A 19,174-nucleotide genomic window follows, 5' to 3' on the forward strand; every position below is an offset into this window, starting at 1 on the left:
TCCATGAGGAATAAGTCATATAAATCAGTGCTTAAAATTAAAATTCTGCCAGTTCAGTGGTACTGTAACAACTGTTATAAATGCAAACATCGACAGTGACCACAGTCCCAGTATGTCGATATGATGTCTGTCTAAGCATACAGTGATGTCTGTCACTATATATAGTGATAAAAACTGGAAAACAGAAATTAGCCATCAATGTATGCCACTAATGTATTCTTGAAAACTTGCTTGTTTGGCTGATTAAGCAGCAGACACTTGGGCAGCCTGCATATGCTCAATGATACTGGTTTTCATTTGTGAGGTCTCCTCGAAAGTCTCCCAGTACAATATAATTTCTCCTTAACATCAGTACACATCTTCAGGATGCTTTTCAAATTAGATCTTCATGCAGATCTGACTCATCAGAAGATCCTAGAGCAGCAGCTCTATAGGATCTAGATTCCAATTCAGCAGCATGTGGAAAGAAAAAGAAAGAATTACATTCTTTCCCTAAAGATTTAATACTAAGTGTAAGTCACTAAAAATAAGTTGAGAACTTTATCAGGGTTAATAAGAATGAAAAATATGTATGTATGACTACAAGACAAAATGACTATTAAATATTATTTGCCCACAGTAGCACACTGAATTAACTGTGATTGTGGTTAAGTGTCAGAGCTCTGGTTTTCCCATTCTTCATTCACTTATTCCACAACCATGCTGAGAAACAGGCAGTTTCCACACAGAGTCACAGATACCACGACACGTATAAAACTGGACACTATTGGAACACACACAAGGGCCATCTGTCCAAGTTTTGTGTCAATACTGTAGACTTTATGTGGAGATGAATGTAGGTTGAAACCTGAAGGACAAGGACAAAGTGTGCCAGACAGAAGGAAGTGGCAAACGCAACCAGCTGGAGCTGAGGAAGGACTTACTTCTAAGTCCTTCTTAGGACTTCTAAGTCCTTGTGCACTTACTTCTAAGTAGTCTAGTTTGGTGAGATGCTAGAGCAAAGGGGGAGAGGAGGGCAAGTGGCAAGAGAAAAGGCTGAATACCTTGACAGGGAGCAAACTGATTGGGGAGTTTTTATCCCGTGCCAAGGAATATGCAACTTTTTCTGAGGGCAAAAGTAAACCAATAACATAGGAAATGACTGATTTAAAATGTCACCTGTCAAGTGATTGCTTATGAACTGAAACGGCTGTCCCATTTTGGCCATAAACCTGAGAAGTTGAGGAGGGTTTGGTTATTCTGTGAACAGTTTCAGCCTGCCTCTGGACACTTCCACAGGGATGCAGGAATGAAGTGTGGAGTCTGAAAAAAAGCCATACAGAGATGTCATGAGATGTTCTTAAGGCTATGGAACATGACGAATTCATGAGGCATAAGTATGCTCTTCAGTACAAATGTTTATGTTTTCACATCTTTTACTAGATGTGTCTAAGAAAAAATACTAAATGTAGTATCTATTAATCAAACAATGGAAAGGGATATCATTTGCTATATAGAGTTATATTTTCTTCTAACTCCTGCTGCATCTGAAATAAGTCTAATATTATTTAGAATGTTTAAGTAAACAAGAGACATTATCATGGGAATCATATCTCACTTACAAACTTTGGCTTTTAATACATGTCCAGACTAGACTTAACTTGAGGCTTGCTTCAACACAAAAATAATCCCATAAATGAAATACAATTCCTACTTATTTTACATTTACGTAATAGAAAATATATACGTATAATGCTATTTAATCTCATAAACATGCAATTATTATGGCTCTATTCTTGGATATCCATCATTCCAAAAGGGTGATGTTTTCTCTTAATTGTACAAACGTTGGACGATTCAAGTCATATTCTAAAATGAATATCTAATTCTTAGCAAAACCCTGCCTTTTATAAAAGGTTAAACCATTTTTCAGTGTAATGGATTTTTCCTTAAAATCGACTTTCCATTTTCCACTATTATAAATTTAAAATTTTAAGAAATGTTCTACGCTATTAACTTTTCACCGCAGAATCTTAAATACATCCATGAAGAAGGTGCTACTGTCACATTATGTGAAAATTCCATCGGCCAAGAGGAAGTAAAATTATTAAGCTATCTGTATTAGGACTAACATTTCTTTATTCATATGGCCACAAAGACTGCAGAAAATTTGCTTGAAAAATAGATAAGTATAGGTTAGAGCCAGTTTTCAAACTTAGTTTCTTTGATTCATGGCTCTCTAGAATTAGAAACAGGGAAAATAATATACAGCTCTTCCAACCGTAGCTGCGATTTCTTTCCAGAATTGGTACCAACTAATTGAAACATCTAATTATAGCTGTATTTATCTACTTAATTATGAAATGGGTGGGAATATCTCAAACTATATTGCAAGCATCCCCCTCTAGAGGGAGGGTTCTTACTGAAATCTTTTGTAGGAAAGGTATTTTCTCCCTGAATGCCCAGAACCGGGTCTGAAATAGTATACTGAATATAATAAATACTTTCTGATGATAATGATAATATGATATCCAGTGCCTGTTCAAATTTTTGAAAACAGGTTTCCCAATATTTTGAGAGACCGTTTTCCATAACATTTCTGTGACAATAACATTACAGACAGCACTTATAAACTGAATAATGTGACCAGACTATTACTAGCCAGGTCTTGTAAAATAACTCAAAACCAGATAAAAGGAGAGGGACTTAACGAAAGAATCTTACATAAGCATTAATAAACACAATGTCAACTGCAGGTTTTTACATGAATGACTTTAATTAAGGAAATACTACTGTAACTATCTCTTCTGGGGTTAGAGACGGAAGCTCAGAGAACAAACGGACAGATCCCAAATGCTGGCAGGAGCCACTCTGGAGGGGCCCCCAGAGGCTGAAAAAGAGGGTCTGGAGTGTTGATGGCTCCACTTTTCTCCTGGCTGGTGGCAGGCCGGGGGAGGGGGGAGTGTTATCTACATACACAAGTGAACATTGGCCAACATTAAAGGACATTTTAAAAGTTCTTTGCATTTTATCCTTCCTTTTCCCTGAAATCACAGATTTTCTTCTTAGTTCCCTTAAAAGAAGTTCAGACTTATTGTCCTCAATGGAATGACAATACAGTGTCTGGCACAGATTATGGAAAACAAAAGGACAGAAAAATGTCTTGGGGACATTAATCCCTGTCCTATTCAGTTAGACAAGGGTTCCATCCGTGGCTTTTGAGGTGTGTAAAGCAATAGCTTAGGAGAAACTGAACACTGCCAGGTGAAATAAAAAAAAAAATTCAGTTAAGCTTATGCATAATACTAATTCAAAAACCATGCTAGCTTCTTCTGGAGTAAAACACATATTTTTAATAAAAGTGCTTCTGCTTTCCCTGTGGCCTCTCTCTGTTTGTCCAGGTGGGGATTATGTCTCAGGTGGTAGAGGTGGGTTCAAGCCCAACATTAACAAGGCAGCACATCTACACCTTCATTTGTATCATTCCATTCTTAAAAGTATAAGGTGAGAAAATTACACGCACGTGAACAATATGCCGGCATTTTTTTGCTAATTGGAAGGATTCCCTCCTAACTGGTGATTTTCAAACTATGTCCCACAGAAATCTGAGGTCCTACAGAGGACACTGCAGGGTGAAGGGATACGGAAGTCACAACTTCAGAGCCCCCAGCCCTCCTTTAACTAGACAGCTCTACTTCTATCTGCCCTATGTGAAACGGTTTCATGCAATTTCTCTAAAAAAATGACAAGTTATATTTCTTACATAATCTTTTAAAAATGTCTGAAATGCTGTGATTTAGTCAAAGTCCTTAATATTACATAAAAGGCAACAGGGGCTCAGAGAGATTGCAGCCTGCCTGAGCTTTGCTCTGCTCTGATTTCTTATGACATGAATTCAGGTAAAGAAAGAAGGTTGAGGCCTCATTTAACACAGGTCTATGTTACTTTTCTCCACATTAAGGAGATAACAAACACAGCATCAAAACTAAATGGCAGGGTACATGGACTGAAATGAATATTTTAATAACAATGATACACAATGAAAACTAGCTGTTATTTTTGATGGATTTTGGTTCAAACAACTGTTTGAACAAAATTTTTTTTGAAACAATTTTTTTTGAGAGAGGTCCTCGCTGTGTTGCCCAGTGGAGTGCTGCAGCTATTCTTAGGCACAATCATGCTGCCCTATGGCTTTGAACTCCTGGGTTCAAGTGATCCTCCTGCCTAGGCCACATGAGTAGCTGGGAGTACAGGCATGTACCGCTCTGATTGGCTTTTAAAATTTTCTTCCTAATCAAAAATGGTCAAACATTAGACGAATATCTTCAACTTGGTTAAGTATAGTTCAACTGTTTTTTTCCTTAGCGTTCTGCAATTGATACAGCTTTTCATTGTTGAATTCATCTTGAGATCCTCAGAAGTGGATTCTTAACATGAGTGAAATCACAGGGTTGGAGTGGAAGGTCCTTGTTACATCTTCATGAGAGCTGGGGACCATGTTGGCATTATACAGTATTCTGAGGAGGAAGAGTATAAGGAAATCTGTTTGGTTGTAGTCACTGTTTAAAGACTCTTGATGTCATTGCCAGCTTAGTCATCAATCATTCGAGTGAATGCCATTTTCAAAATTTAAACAGTTCCTTGATTTATCTATTTTAAAACTGCTGCATGATTGCCCTGCAGTAGGTACAGTTTATAATAATTGGGATAAAAATGCTGTAAGATAGCAATTAAGGATATATTCTTATGTAGCAAAATGACAAACTTTTAAAAACAGAAATTTATCTTTTTTAATATTTGGGAGTGTTTATTTCATAAAACTTATTTATCTGAGCTTCCTTTAAATAATAAACATGCATATGTGGTTAAGTATCTGGATGCCAATCATTCACTTATGATTAATGTTGGAAAACTTGAGATGGTGCAGGAAATCTTTCAAAGCATTATCAACCACAGCCAAGCTAAAGTCAGATAGAAAGGAAGCAAAAGCACCTGTAAACATACTTTAAGTTATTAGTCCATAATATTCAATTTCTAAAATCTAACTTAAACACAGCTTCTAAGGAAATTTAAAATGTGCCAGTTTAGTTTTGTTTATTGAATAACATTAACAAATGGGTATCTGTTGAAAATAAGAGCTGTAAGGACTTCCATAAAACTATAAAATTTATCTTTCCTCTCTTTATGAACACAGATAATTATGACCCTTTACTTAACAAGCATAAATCAATTAAACAACTCAGTATTTCACCAAATTCAAAAGAAGTATTCTATCAGAAATCTGAAACCCAAAGGAAAAAGGTGACATAACTAACTGTGATCAAGTTGTTCTTCATGTCATTATTTGAAGTTCATGGGCAGGAGGCAGGGACCATTAAGTTTTCATTTGGAATCAATTCTCTGTCAAGACCTAAACCGTTATTAAGAATGCCACCACGAGCTGGCGGTATGACTGGCCTCAAGGCCTGAGTGGTAAAAGCAGATCTGGCTGCTATTAGTCTACAAGGAGTTTGTTACTGAGCTCTGCTGGTCTCTCACTCATTCTGGGAGATTACAAAACACAAACGCTCACTATTTCATTTTTTCCTAAATGATTGTACTTTTTAAAAAGTTATCTTCAGAAAATGGAATTTCCCATTAAACAGTGTTGTAATTCTGAATATGTGTCAGAGAGCAAGTCTAGTGGATGTAGTTATAGTTTTAAAATTGCTCTGAACAAGTACACATATCCCTACGGGAATTTTGAAGACAACAAGTAACTCAAACAAAGTAAGGAGGGGAGGGAAATGGCTATCGATGATGTATGGCTTAACAGGTAATACTTGCTGCCTTCTGGAATAGCTCTACTTGCAAGATTCTTGAAGATGCCGTTAGAAATACTTGTATTTAAAGGGGAAGTGAGATGATGCATACATTTGTTTGACTATAACAGCCATTTCAATATGTATAAAGATATCAACACATCATGTTGTATTCCTTAAGTATAGATAATAAAAGACTAAAAACTAAAAAAAAAAAAAAACTAGAAATATTTGTATTCAGTAAACCAATTTAGAGATTTAAGAAAAACATCCCTCAAAGACATTTTCAACATTTGCTTTCACCACCCTTGTGCATTTCACTCATCATGTGGGGAAAATCAAGCATTTGGCACTGAGGAATAATTCAGAGCACCAAGTCCAAGGGGAGCATGAGATAGTGGAGCTGGTGATCAAAAAGAACTAAGGCAGCTCCAAAGGCAGTGAGCTCCTCACACCATTACCGAGGCCTCAGAGGGGGGGCTGCCCTTTGTCATCCGTACACCGGACCCTCAGACTGACCAAAGGATTATTTTTAACCACCTTGTGAATTATACTTTCTTTCTTCCCTACGTTAGCCATTCCCCATTTCACACACATGGCTTTATCTAGAGTGGAAAAACTATAAAATATTGCTGGTCTCAAGGCACCCTCTACTGATAATTCCAAAGATCACCATCAAGGAAGGTTAATGTACCGAGTGCCTGAAGCTGCCAAGAGCAGCAGGAGGAGAAGGAGGACTTAACCCTTTCAGTTTATGTGGTCATCTCCCAAAAACATAGTTAAACTTATTAACATTTCTAATGAAAGGAATGGTGAAAAGCAATTATAGAACAGTTATCACTGTCTCAATTATAAAGCTTCAAAAATACTTAGCTGAAAGGCTAACAGACTAGGTTAACTACATGAGAATAATAAGGGGTTTTAAAATCAGAAGAAAGTGAGAGCCAAAGAGTCCTGGATGAACATTTTAAAGGTAAGTTCATTTAACTGTATCATTTTCCAGAATTATAGTGTCTAGTTAGCTGTCACATCCCGCCAATCTCATGAACTTGTCCCACTAAAAATTATGCTTTCAAGTCAAATTAATGAGCTTACTTTCTATGATTTCATATTTTGACTTACGTTTCTGGTCCACATGCCAAGGATTTTTTAGCTTCTCCTTTTAACTTCATAGAGTAGCTTATCTTTTGCAATTCAACATTATCAAATTCTTGATACATTTTCATTTTGTGGAGTTTAGATTCGAGAAATTTAACTTTCAGTTCCATCTCACGCTTTACTGCAGCCACTTGTTTCTCTCTTAATTCTTGTCTCTTATCTCGTTGTGCTGCATAGGCCTGAAACAAATTTAAATGATGCAATATTGATCATTATAACCTGGACAATTATTATATATTTCTTTCCTTTGCTTCAGAGTCAGTGCTTCAGAGAGTATTTTATTCATTTTATTTTATTTTGTCTCCCTTTTAGAAACATGGTCTCCCTTTGTCACCTAGGCTGGAAGAGACAGCTCATGGCAGCCTCCAGCTCCTGGGCTCAGGTTGAGTACCTGGCACTACAGGCACATACCAGGTAGTTTTATTATTTTTTGTAGAGACAGGGATCTCACTATGTTGCCCAGGCTGGTCTCAAACTCCTGGCCTCCAGTGACCCTCCTGCCTCAGCCTCCCTAAGTGCTGGGATTACAGACATGATTCACCACATCTGGCCTCAGAGAGCCAAAGAAGCTGAAGTTTAAAATATTTATCATCAATATCAACTAAATGGATTATTCTATATGGATTATTAAAAAATTCAGGGGGAGAGGGAAGTCGGCTGACTAGAGACTTCAGCTGCCAGAGCATCCCACAGGGAAAAAACTGTTTCAGATAAAGGAGAAGAAGGAAAAAACACAACTCAGATGTATTTCACAAGGAAAAGTGCCAGAGTCTGTCAGAGATTTCACAGGAAGTAGTTGCAGAAAAGAATAGAAAGGAAAACGATATCCACAGAGATCAACCCAGGGAAGCTCAGAACCCAGTGGAGAGTGCAGGTAGGGGGTTTCATTTCTCCTTCCCTCACACCTATGGTGGTCAGCGGTCCTCCAAGCCCCTGGAGAGCTTTTCTACCCTCACGAGCCCAAGGGCTGTTGCCACCACTGGACTGGGAACATCCACAAAATAAAGCATCAGGCTTCTAACCTCTTCTGGATCACTCCCCATAGCCACAAGCTGGAGCTGAGATGGTGGGTGCCACCCTGCTTCTCCACACATAGTGTTCCTTTGTCCACCCCAGGGAGCTCCAGCCATCCAGTTTTCATGTCAGCTGTTCCTACACAGACAGCTCCCAACTCCTGCCCAGACTGCAGTGAGCCCTGGAGAATTTGTGTGATCCTAGAGCCTGGAAATTCCCTGTGGGCTTCCTTCCAGGGAGCCAGACATGGTGGGCTGGAGTACTGGCTCTCATCCATTCAGACTCTTTTCCTCCCCCTTCTCTCACTGATTGCAGCCCAAAGGGGTGACTGAACTGAAACTCTCAAAAGCAGCTGTCTCCCCTCTGTTGGTGCACCCGTGACACTGAGGTGTCCACAGACAGTGGGGCCCACACCTTTCCCCTTGAGGACCTTCAGTGGACCCTTCAGGGGTGCCTACTCTGGGGGTTCCCTGCCCACTTGCACTTCCTGGAGCTGCTCACCAGCACTTGTTGGAGCCGCCCACTGGCACTCAGCAGTGAAGGGTGGACCCTGAGGCAGAGGGGTACCTAGCCTGCTTCAGCACTTCATGGATAACTCGGGACCAGCACGATTCTCTCTGGCACGGTCAGAGAATGAACTTGGAGCTCTAGGGGAAAGGCACGCAGGCCAGATCTCATGCCCTGAGGACTAGATCTCATGCCCCGAGGACTAGGACTGTCTGGGGGCACTGAGGGGAGATCTGACAACTAACTTCTGGACGCAAGTGAGCCCACGTGGGCAGAACTGACAACAGAGTGCAGTGTGGGTCAGAACTGCAGTGAACTGGCGGAGCACCCCTGACCCCACAGGAAAGCCACACTTTCAGACTGAGGCAGGACCTCAGGCAGTGAAGTTCCCAACCCACGGCACCACTGCTCGTGAGCTGAGCAAGTTCGGCCTCCCGTTTGCAACCATATGCTGTAAGGAGATGACCAGGACAGAGAAGGAGGGAGAAGAGTGAAACCCACTCCCACAGCCAGTCTGTGATTCCCAGATGGCCCCTCTCCTACGAGCAGCCTTTCTAGTTTGATAACTTGCTTCAGCCCCTTCCTAGTGGCTTTATCCAGCATCCTGGGAACTGACCTTTGACACCTGCCTCTGCTGAGCCTGAGGCAGGCTCTCTGACTCAGCCCTGTCCAGCCTGGCTCCTCCACCCACTGCTACTGTCATGGAGAAGAAGGAGTCCCCTCCCACGGCCTGGCGCATTTGAGAACTTCTCTGAGGGACTTGAGCCAGCCACAGGCCCCAGAGAACAACTCTGCAGCTGGCTCTTTCCTAGAAGCACCACCTACTGGCAGGGAGAATAATTTGCACAGCCCATGACAGCATCTACTGATTCAATCAAACGAGGCTTGGTAGACTCTTATTCACAAGCAGCACCTACTGTCTCAGAAATTAACCTGGGTGTCCCAATATAATGTACACTGCTGGGAACAGGGAAAGAGGGAGAATAGAAGCAGCCTGTGTGGGTGTTGCTTTTAAGCAGCAGATAAAAGTTGCAGGTGGCTTGACCCGGGAGGGGACTCCCTCCACTACTGCAGACCTGTAGACTGATGGGGAGCTGCAGCAGAGTCTGTGCAGAGACACTGCCCTGGAGAACAGGCACAGCAAAGATGTGGTGGCTGCTGATCCTGGGTTTCTATAGCTTACACCACTCTGAATGCTCAGGTGCACGGAGCCAGGTCTGTTCAGGACTCAGCTTTCCAGCAGGAGTCTTCCCATCACTCCTGCTGGGCCAGGGAGGGAGCATACAGAACCGACGCTTCCCTGTGCCGTGCCTGTGTCAGTGAGCCGAGTGCCCCACTCCCCAGTGTGAGTTCTGAGCATAGGAGGAGCCTCAGATGCTACAGGAACCAACTGGGAAGACTTGGACAACTGCCTTGGTGGGATCTAGGTAGAGGGGGAGAACCTCTGTGGTCCTTCAGCTGGGACAAACCCCTACCTAAGTGGCTCAGCATCAGCAGTCTCCATGCCAATCGGACAGTCCCCCCATCTGTGCACCTCTGCTCCTGCGATCCCCAGACCCAGCTCAAAGGCTCTTGCTGTACCTAGGCCTGAAGCTCTGCCCAAGTGGCTCTAGGGCCCTGGCCAGGCCTGCAACACAACCTCTGAGATTACAGAGTTGTGCCTGGGCCCCAAGAACAAACCCCTGAGTCTTCACCACTGCCAGTGAGCTGGCAGAACCTCCCCAAGGTCCAACACTTCATGAGGGATCCCACAGCCTTGAGCACCCATCACTCCTGGACTGGGATCAAGCAAATGTCCAGAGCCCGTTCACCCAGGACACTGCCTAGAGAGCCTCTCCAAGCTGCCACTGTCACCTCTGCTGGGTGAACCTCAGTAGAGCAATCCCCTACAGCATCAGTCTCTGTGGAGAGGGTTGCATACAGCCCCCAACTCAAACTTCCATCAATAAGCTGGGGAATAACTCACCACCCCATAGGAAGATCATACAGTACCACCCTGAGCTGAGGCCATCGCAGGGGAATGGGTCAAAACAGAACAGCTGTTCTACAGGCTCTCAGTGCACCCACCCCTCTCTGATGGGTCAACATTCAAGACTAGGACACAAAAGCATCACCTAGGGTCCACCCCTTCTCCTAAGTAAACAGCAGAGTTCTCAGCAAAGGAGAACAGGTACCCTGTGAACCTATTAGCCCAGAGCCGAGTGAAGAGGAGTCAAATGAGAAGAAATCACCAACAGAACCCTGGCAACAGAAAAAAATGAAATCGTTCGACACTGCCAGGCAATCACAATGGAGCTACAATACTGGACTCCAACCAGAATGTAATTTGCCAAAATGACAGAAATGGATTTACGAATGTGGATGGCAAATAAGATGGATGGAATTGAAGAGAAAGTTGACAACCAACAAAAATCAGCCAAGAAATATTTCAGGAAATCAATGAAAAAGTCGCTTAGGAGACAACACAAGAAAGAATGTAACAGAACATAAAGAAGTGAAAGAGTTATTTAGGGAATTTTAAAAAATAGTAGAAAGCTTCAAAAACAGAAAGAAAGAAGGAGAAGAAAGAATCTCAGAGCTTGAGACAAGGCTCTGGAGCTAATCCAGTCATTCAAAAAGGCAGAGAAAAGAACAAAAAAGACTGAGCAATCAGTGAGATAGATATGAGACGATGTGAAGCAAACTGACATATGAATTATAGGTATTCCTGAGGGAGAAGAAGAAAGAACAAAAAACATGAAAGTCTATTTAAGGACCTTATGGAGGAACTTATTGGTATTGCCAGAGATTCAGACATCCAGATATAAGACAGTCATCAAACACCATGAAAATTCACAGCAAACAGGGCATCTCCAAGAAGTGTAGTAATCAACCCGCCCAAAATCAAAATGAAGGAGAAAATTCTGCAAGCAAGAAGACAAAAGCCAACAACTAACCTACAAAGGGGAACTCATCAGGCTAACTGCAGACTTCTCAGTCGAGATTTTACAAGTCAGAAGGGAATAGGGCCCCATCTTCAATCTTCTTAAACAGAACAACTGCCAGACTAGGATTTTGAATCTTACAAACCTAAGTTTCACAATGGATGGAGAAATTAAGTCTTTTCCAGACAAGCAAACACTGAAGGAATTTGCCCTGGCCAGACCTGTCCTGCAGGAAATACTCAGAATTGCATTGTATATGAATCAGCATAATAGATACCCACCAGTGTAAGATCACCCAAGAAAACCTAAAACTCACAGTTCTTATAAAATAACAGCACAAGAGGGAAAACTAAACCATAAGGTACTACCCAAAATGGCAAAAACCCATCAGCAACCCAGATATCAATTCTATCACTCAACATTAAGAGTCTGCATGCTGTACTCAAAAGACATAGTCTGGTGAAATGACTGACAAAACACCACCCAAATGTCTGCTGTCTCCAGGAAACATATCTAAACCACAGGGACACATACAGACTCAACGTGAAAGGATGGAAAAAAAATATTCCACATGAACAGAAACAAGAAGAGAGCAGGTGTAGACATTTCATACTAGATAAAGTGGACTTTAAATCAACAAAGCTATAGAATGACACAGAGGATCTTTATATAATGGTAGAGGGAGTAATTTAACAAAAAGACATAACAATCCTAAATATAAGTGCCCCAATACAGGAGCTCCCAGATACACAAAGCCGATTCCACTAGAGCTAAGCAAAGAAATAAACAGCAGCATTGTACTTGCCATGGTCTTCAACACCCCACAGTCAGAGCTGGACAAATCATCAAAGCAGAAAATAAATAAATCAACACTGGACTTAAACAGGACTCTAAAATACACGGGCCTAAGAGACCTCTACGTAATACTCTACCCCAAAACTACTGAATATACATCCTTCTCATCAGCACATAGGACATTCTCCAAGACTGATCATATCTTAGGCCACAACACATGTCTTAAGAAATTCATAAAAATTAAAATCATACCATGTACTTTCTTAGACCATAGTGGAATAAAACAAGAAATCAATCACAAGCGGAACACTCAAATCTACACAAAGACAAGATAATTAAACAACCTGCTGTGCAATGATTATAGGATCAAGAATGAAATTAAGATGGAAATAAAAGGTCCCTTGCACTGAATGACAAAGGGGACAGAAGCTATCACAAGATATAGGATTTTCCAAAAGCATCCCTCAGGGGTAAACTCATAGCTTTCAATGCCTACATCAAAAAGACAGAAATATCACAAACTAATAAGCTAACAGCACATGTCAAGGAACTAGAAGAAAAAGAGGAAACCAAACTCAAAGCCAGTGGAAGAAAAGAAAGAACAAATGTCAGAACAGAAGTAAAAGAAATAGAAAATAAAAAAATATATATATAAAGAGCTAGAAAAAATAATTCTGCACTTCATTTGGAACCATAAAGGAGCCCAAAGAGCCAAAGGAATCTTAAGCAAAAAGAATTAATCTGGAGGCATCACATTACCAGCCTTCAAACTATACTACCAGTCTATAGTAACTAAAAGAGCATGAGATTGGTACAAAAAAACAGAGACACAGACCAATGGAATGGAACAGAGAACCCAGATATAAAACCATCTACCTACAGCCAATTCATCTTTGAAAAAGCAGACAATATACACTGGGGAAAAGCAGCTCTATTCAATAAACAGTGCTGAACAAACTGGATAGCCACATACAGAAGAATGAAACAGGACCCTTTGCTCTCACCACTCACAATAATTAACTCAAGATGGATAAAAGGATTAAATGTAAGGCATAAAACCATACAAAATCTAAAAGAAAATGTAGAAAAAACACTTCTAGGTATCGGCCTGGGCAAACAATTTATGACTAAGACCCCAAAGGCAATTACAGCAACAACACAATAAATAAATGGGATTTGATTAAATTAAAAAGCTTCTACATGCCAAAGCAAATAAGAGAGAAAACCAACAACCTACAGATTGGGAGAAAATATTGGCACATCCTACATATGATAAAAGGCTAACATACAGAATCTACAAAGAACTAAAACAAATCAGCAAGAGGCAAAGAAATAACCCCAAACAAATAACTCTAAAGGGGTTTCACACCGGAATTTTACCACACCTACAAAGAAGAACTGATGCCTATCCTGCAGAAATTATTCCGCAACATCAAGAAGGATGGAATCCTCCTCAACACATTTTATGAAGCCAACATAACCCTGATACCAAAACCAGGAAAGGATACAACAAAAAAAGAAAACTGCAGACCAACACCCCTTATGAATATAGATGCAAAAATTCTCATCAAAACCCTAGCCAACCGAATTCAGGTGCTTCTCACAAAAATAATCCATCACAACCAAGTGGGCTTCATCCCAGAGATGCAGGGATGGTTCAACATACACAAATCTATAAATATAACTCACCACATAAATAGTAGCAAAAACAAAGACCATATGTTCCTCTCAATAGACGCAGAGAAAGCATCTGACAAAATTCAACACTCTTTTATGAAAAGAATGCTTAACAAAATAAGCATAGGCGGGGCTTACCTAAAAATGATACAAACCATATATGACAAACCCACAACCAACATCATCCTGAATGGGGAAAAATGGAAAGCATTAACACTTAGAACTGGAATCAGAAAAGGATGCCCACTGTTCAACATAGTGCTGGACATCCTTGCTAGAGCAATTAGACAAGAGAGGAGAAATTAAGGGCATCCAAATGGGGACAGAAGAGATCAAACTCTCACTCTTTGCTGATGATATGATATTATATATAGAACACCCAAAGGATTCAACCAACAGACTCTTGGAATTGATAAATGAATTCAGTAAAGTCTCAGGATACAAAATCAATACACACAAATCAGAGGCATTCATATATGCCAATAACAGTCAACCTCAGAACCAAATCAAAGACTCAATACTCTTCAGAGTAGCAACAATGAAAATAAAGTACCTAGAAATATATTTAACTAAGAAGGTACAGGACCTCTACAAGGAGAACTATGAAACACTGAGGAAGGAAATAGCAGAGGATGTAAAATGGTGGAAAACCATACCATGCTCGTGCATTCGCAGAATCAATGTTGTTAGAATGTCTACACTACGCAAAGTGATCTACAGATACAATGCAATCCCTATTAAAATATCAACATCATTTCTCACAGATCTAGAAAAAATAATTTAACACTTCGTATGGAACCAGAGAAGACCCCATATAACAAAAGCAATCCTATGCAAAAAGAACAAAACAGGAGGCATCAATGTACCAGACTTCAAACTATATTACAAGGCTATAGTAACTAAAACAGCATGGTACTGGCACAAGAACAGGTACAGAGACCAGTGGAACAGAATTAAGAACACAGATATAAAACCATCCTCATTTAGCCATTTAATCTTTGACAAAGCAGACAAAAACATACACTGGGGAAAAGAATCCTTATTCAATAAACTGTGCTCAGAAAACTGGATAGCCACATATAGAAGACTGAAATAGGATCCACACCTTTCACCTCTCACAAAAATCAACTCACGGTGGATAACAGACTTAAACCTAATGCATGAAACTATAAGAATTCTAGAGGAAAATGTTGGAAAAACTCTTATAAGACATTGCCCTAGGCAAAGAATTTATGAAGAGGATCCCAAAGGCAATCACAGCAACAACAAAAATAAATAAATGGGACCTGATCAAATTAAAAAGCTTCTGCACAGCCAAAGAAACTATCACAAGAGCAAACAGACAACCTACAGAATGGGAAAAAATATTTGCATGTTACACATCTGATAAAGGGCTGATAACTAGAATCTATTTAGAACTCAGGAAAATCAGCAAAAAAAGATCAAACAACCCTATCAAAAAGTGGGCAAAGGACATGAACAGAAACTTTTCAAAAGAAGACAGAAGGATGGCCAATAAACACATGAAAAAATGCTCAACATCTCTAATCATCAGGGAAATGCAAATCAAAACCACAATGAAATATCACTTATCTCCAGTGAGAATGGCCTTTATCAAAAAGTCCCCAAACAATAAATGTTGGCGTGGATGCAGAGAGATAAGAACACTCATACAATGCTGGTGGGACTGTAAACTAGTGCAACCTTTGTGGAAAGCAATATGGAGATACCTTAAACAGATACAAGTAGATCTACCATTTGATCCAGCAATCCCATTACTGGGAATCTACCCCAAAGACCAAAAGACATTCTGTAAAAAAGACATCTGCACTCGAATGTTTATAGCAGCACACTTCACAATTGCAAAGATGCGGAAACAACTCAAGTGCCCATCAATACATGAGTGGATTAATAAAATGTGGTATATGTATACCAGGGAGTACTATTCAGCTATAAGAAACAATGGTGATACAGCACCTCTTGTATTTTCCTAGATAGAGCTAGAACCCATTCTACTAAGTGAAGTATCCCAAGAATGGAAAAATAAGCACCACAGGTACTCACCATCAAATTGGTTTTAACTCATCCACACCTAAGTGCACATATAGAAATAACATTCATCAGGCATCGAGCCTGATGGGAGAGGGGAGGGGAGGGGTATATACATACATGATGAGTGTGATGCGCACTGTCTGGGGGATGGACGTGCTTGCAGCTCTGACTGGGGGGGGAGGGGGAAGCAAGGGCAATATATGTAACCTAAACATTTGTACCTCCTTAATATGCTGAAATAAAAAAAGTGGGCAGAAGACATGAACAGAAGTTTTTCAAAAGAAGAGAGACCAATGGTCAACAAATAAAAAAAAATGTTCAACATCACTAATCACCAGGAAAATGCAAATTAAAAACACAATGAGACATCACCTTACCCCTTTCAGAATGGCACTCATTAAAAAGTCAAAAAAAGCAATAGATGCTGGCTTGGAAGAACAGAGAGAGGAACACTTACACATTGTTAGCAGGACTGAAAATTAGTACAACCTGTATGGAAAATAGTATGGAGATTTCTCAAAGAACTAAATGTAGACCTACCATTCAATCCAGCAATCTCAGTACTAGGAATCTACCCAAAGGAAAGGAAGTCGTTTTTTTCAACAAGACACCTGCATTAAAATGTTTATTTCAGCACAATTCACAATTGCAAAGATCTGGAATCAACCTAAGTGCCCGTCAATTCCTGAGGGGATTAACAAATGTGGTATATATATATATATGTGTGTGTGTGTGTGTGTGTGTGTGTGTGTGTGTGTGTGTGTGTGTGTGTGTATAGATATATATATATATACACACATACATACCATGAAGTACTACTCGGCCATAAAAAAGGATGAATTAATGTCTTTTGCAGCAATGTGGATGGAGCTGGAGACCGTTATTCTAAGTGCAGTATCTCAAGAATGGAAAAACAAACATCACATGCATTCTCTAATAAATTGGAACTAAATGATGGGCACACATGTGCACAGAGGGAAGTAAAAGTCATTGGAAATCAAGCAGGGGAAACCGGGGATGAGGAGAGGAGTGAAAACCTACCTAACGGATGCAATGAACACTCTTTGGGTGATAGGAACACTAATAGCCCTGACTCAAGCATTACAAAAGCTATCCATGTAAGAAAAATATTTATATACCCCTAATATTTTGAAATAGAAAAAACTGGCAACTTTTTGGAATCAAATTAGATTACAATATCATGTAGAAAATAGATAAGTACATCTACCACCCACATTGTACTCAGTAAATCTGTGGATACTTGTAGACAAAAAACTACAATTATGATAAGTATAAAGACAATGTTTTTCAAAGAAAAAAATTGGATCATTCTTAAAAATAGTACGCATGTAATCTGATAATCCAAAGAATTATAGAATCAATTTAAAATTGTAAAACCTGAGCAATATAACTTAAAAACAGTTCAAGAGTATGGGATAATTTCTAAATCATAAGTTTTTTTTCTTTTCCTAATAATCTTGTTTTATGACAACTGGACTTAATAATCAAATGACTCTAAGGAGGAGAATCATTACTCTGAAAGACCGTATTAGTTCTAATGATGATGGAAACAAAAATTTAAAGGGAGAAACAGATGGCAATTTCCTTCTAGAAATCTACAAAGTAAATTACCGTAGGGGAAGTAGAGGAAACACATACAATGTATATATCTACGATATAATCTGCAATGAAATAAATGAAAGTGCATCACAGGTAAATGAACCAACCTGCAAAAACAGATTGATTTTTTTGAATTGTTCTGCAACAGTCTGTTCAGCTTTTGCTTTAATCTCCCGTTTATACTGGTCAGCTTGATGACGGTCTACCATATTCCTTTCCATGTAATTTTTGAGGTCTACTATTGCTTGCTTCAACCTCATATTCTTTGTCTGTAATTTCTCATATCTTTCTTGGATTATTTCCTTAGGTAACGATTCCGGCTGAACAACTTGATTCTTTGCATATTGACGTCCACATTTTGAACATGGAAATTCCAGTGCTTGTTTTTGTTGATCAATCTGCAAGAACAAAATAATATAGTTTGGTAACGACGCAGGCTGACAATAACCTCACAGAAAACTAATAACACATTTTGAAATAAAGTTAATTGCAAGAAAATTTTATCTATACTGTACTAGATTCCTGAAATACAGACACTTGAATTGCTCAGGAAATCAAGACCAAAGTTAAAACCACCACCAATCACAAAAACAGAGTCTTTAGTCTCATCCTCTTTGCCACACAACATTTGCACTTGATCTTAGATTTTTCTATGCTTGATTCAATTCTTTCATCCTTGAAATGGCTCGTAATAGAAAGTCTCATGCCCCTTCTTGCATGACTATTCCCCAAAATATCTAGAGAAGTCTCAGGGATATCTTATTGAGTTATTTAGGCCTGAGTCAATAAATGGCTCCCAGAAAAAGACTTTCAAAGTAAGACTCAGATTAATGAATCCTGGACATATGCATTCTAATGTCATAAGCCTTTTTCTGAACGGCAAATGTCTTAGGATCATTTGAATTACATTCCCAGGAGTGATGATCCTTGGGGTTAGGAAGCAATCATCTCCCACTATAAATGTGACAAAATCCATTCATTTGAACAAAAATGTCTTTATTCAATAGCACTATATTATAATCTTTTGATTCTTTAGACAAAATAAGGGAGCACATTAAACAACCACCACCACCAAAAATACTTTGTAGAATTTCAGCAGTACCGAGTTGGAATAAATGATTTTCCTTTAGCTGTAATGATTATCTGATTTTAAAAAAGTGAGTGAAGTGATAGTTTTAAAACATGTCTACAAACTGCTTGACATTTCTGCCGTGAAATTCCCTCTCCTGAAAATGAACTGACTTTAGCAACTGGTTTCTAGTGACTATAACATGGTGGAACTGCTGTGTGACTTGTAAGCTTAGGTTAGAACACATAATTTAGCTTCCACCTGACAGCTCTCTCTAGGGAAGCCTATCCATGGAACACGGTCACCATATTGTGAGGAAGCCCAAGCCGCATGGTGAATCCTCCTGTAGCTCCAGCTGAGCACCCCAGCTAGAGTACCAGCCACAAGGCAGCTTTGACTGCCAGATGTGTGAACAAACATGCCTTTAGGTAATTCTAGTCCCCAGTTTCACGTCACCCCAGCTGTTGCCAAGTAAGAGAAGGAATGAGCTGGCCTCTCTGAGCCCTGCTTAAAACTGCAGATTGTGAACAAAATCATGTTGTTTGGAGACACTGAATTTTGAGGTGGGTTGTTACACA

At 39.7% G+C, this 19,174-nt stretch overlaps 1 protein-coding gene across 1 annotated transcript in view; it reads right to left on the bottom strand.

The window, feature by feature from the left end:
• LOC123629923 (coiled-coil domain-containing protein 144A-like) overlaps positions 1-19,174 on the bottom strand; it is a 42,643-nt gene that overhangs the window by 8,330 nt on the left and 15,139 nt on the right. The window contains exons 5-7 of the mRNA XM_045539286.1: positions 17,635-17,925; positions 6,903-7,117; positions 1,159-1,302 (exon numbers count right to left, since the gene is read on the bottom strand). Of these exons, the coding sequence (XP_045395242.1) occupies positions 1,159-1,302; positions 6,903-7,117; positions 17,635-17,925 (650 nt within the window). The remainder of the gene's footprint in view (positions 1-1,158; positions 1,303-6,902; positions 7,118-17,634; positions 17,926-19,174) is intronic.

Source organism: Lemur catta, unplaced genomic scaffold (assembly GCF_020740605.2).
Source record: "Lemur catta isolate mLemCat1 unplaced genomic scaffold, mLemCat1.pri scaffold_63_ctg1, whole genome shotgun sequence".
Classification (NCBI taxonomy): domain Eukaryota; kingdom Metazoa; phylum Chordata; class Mammalia; order Primates; family Lemuridae; genus Lemur; species Lemur catta.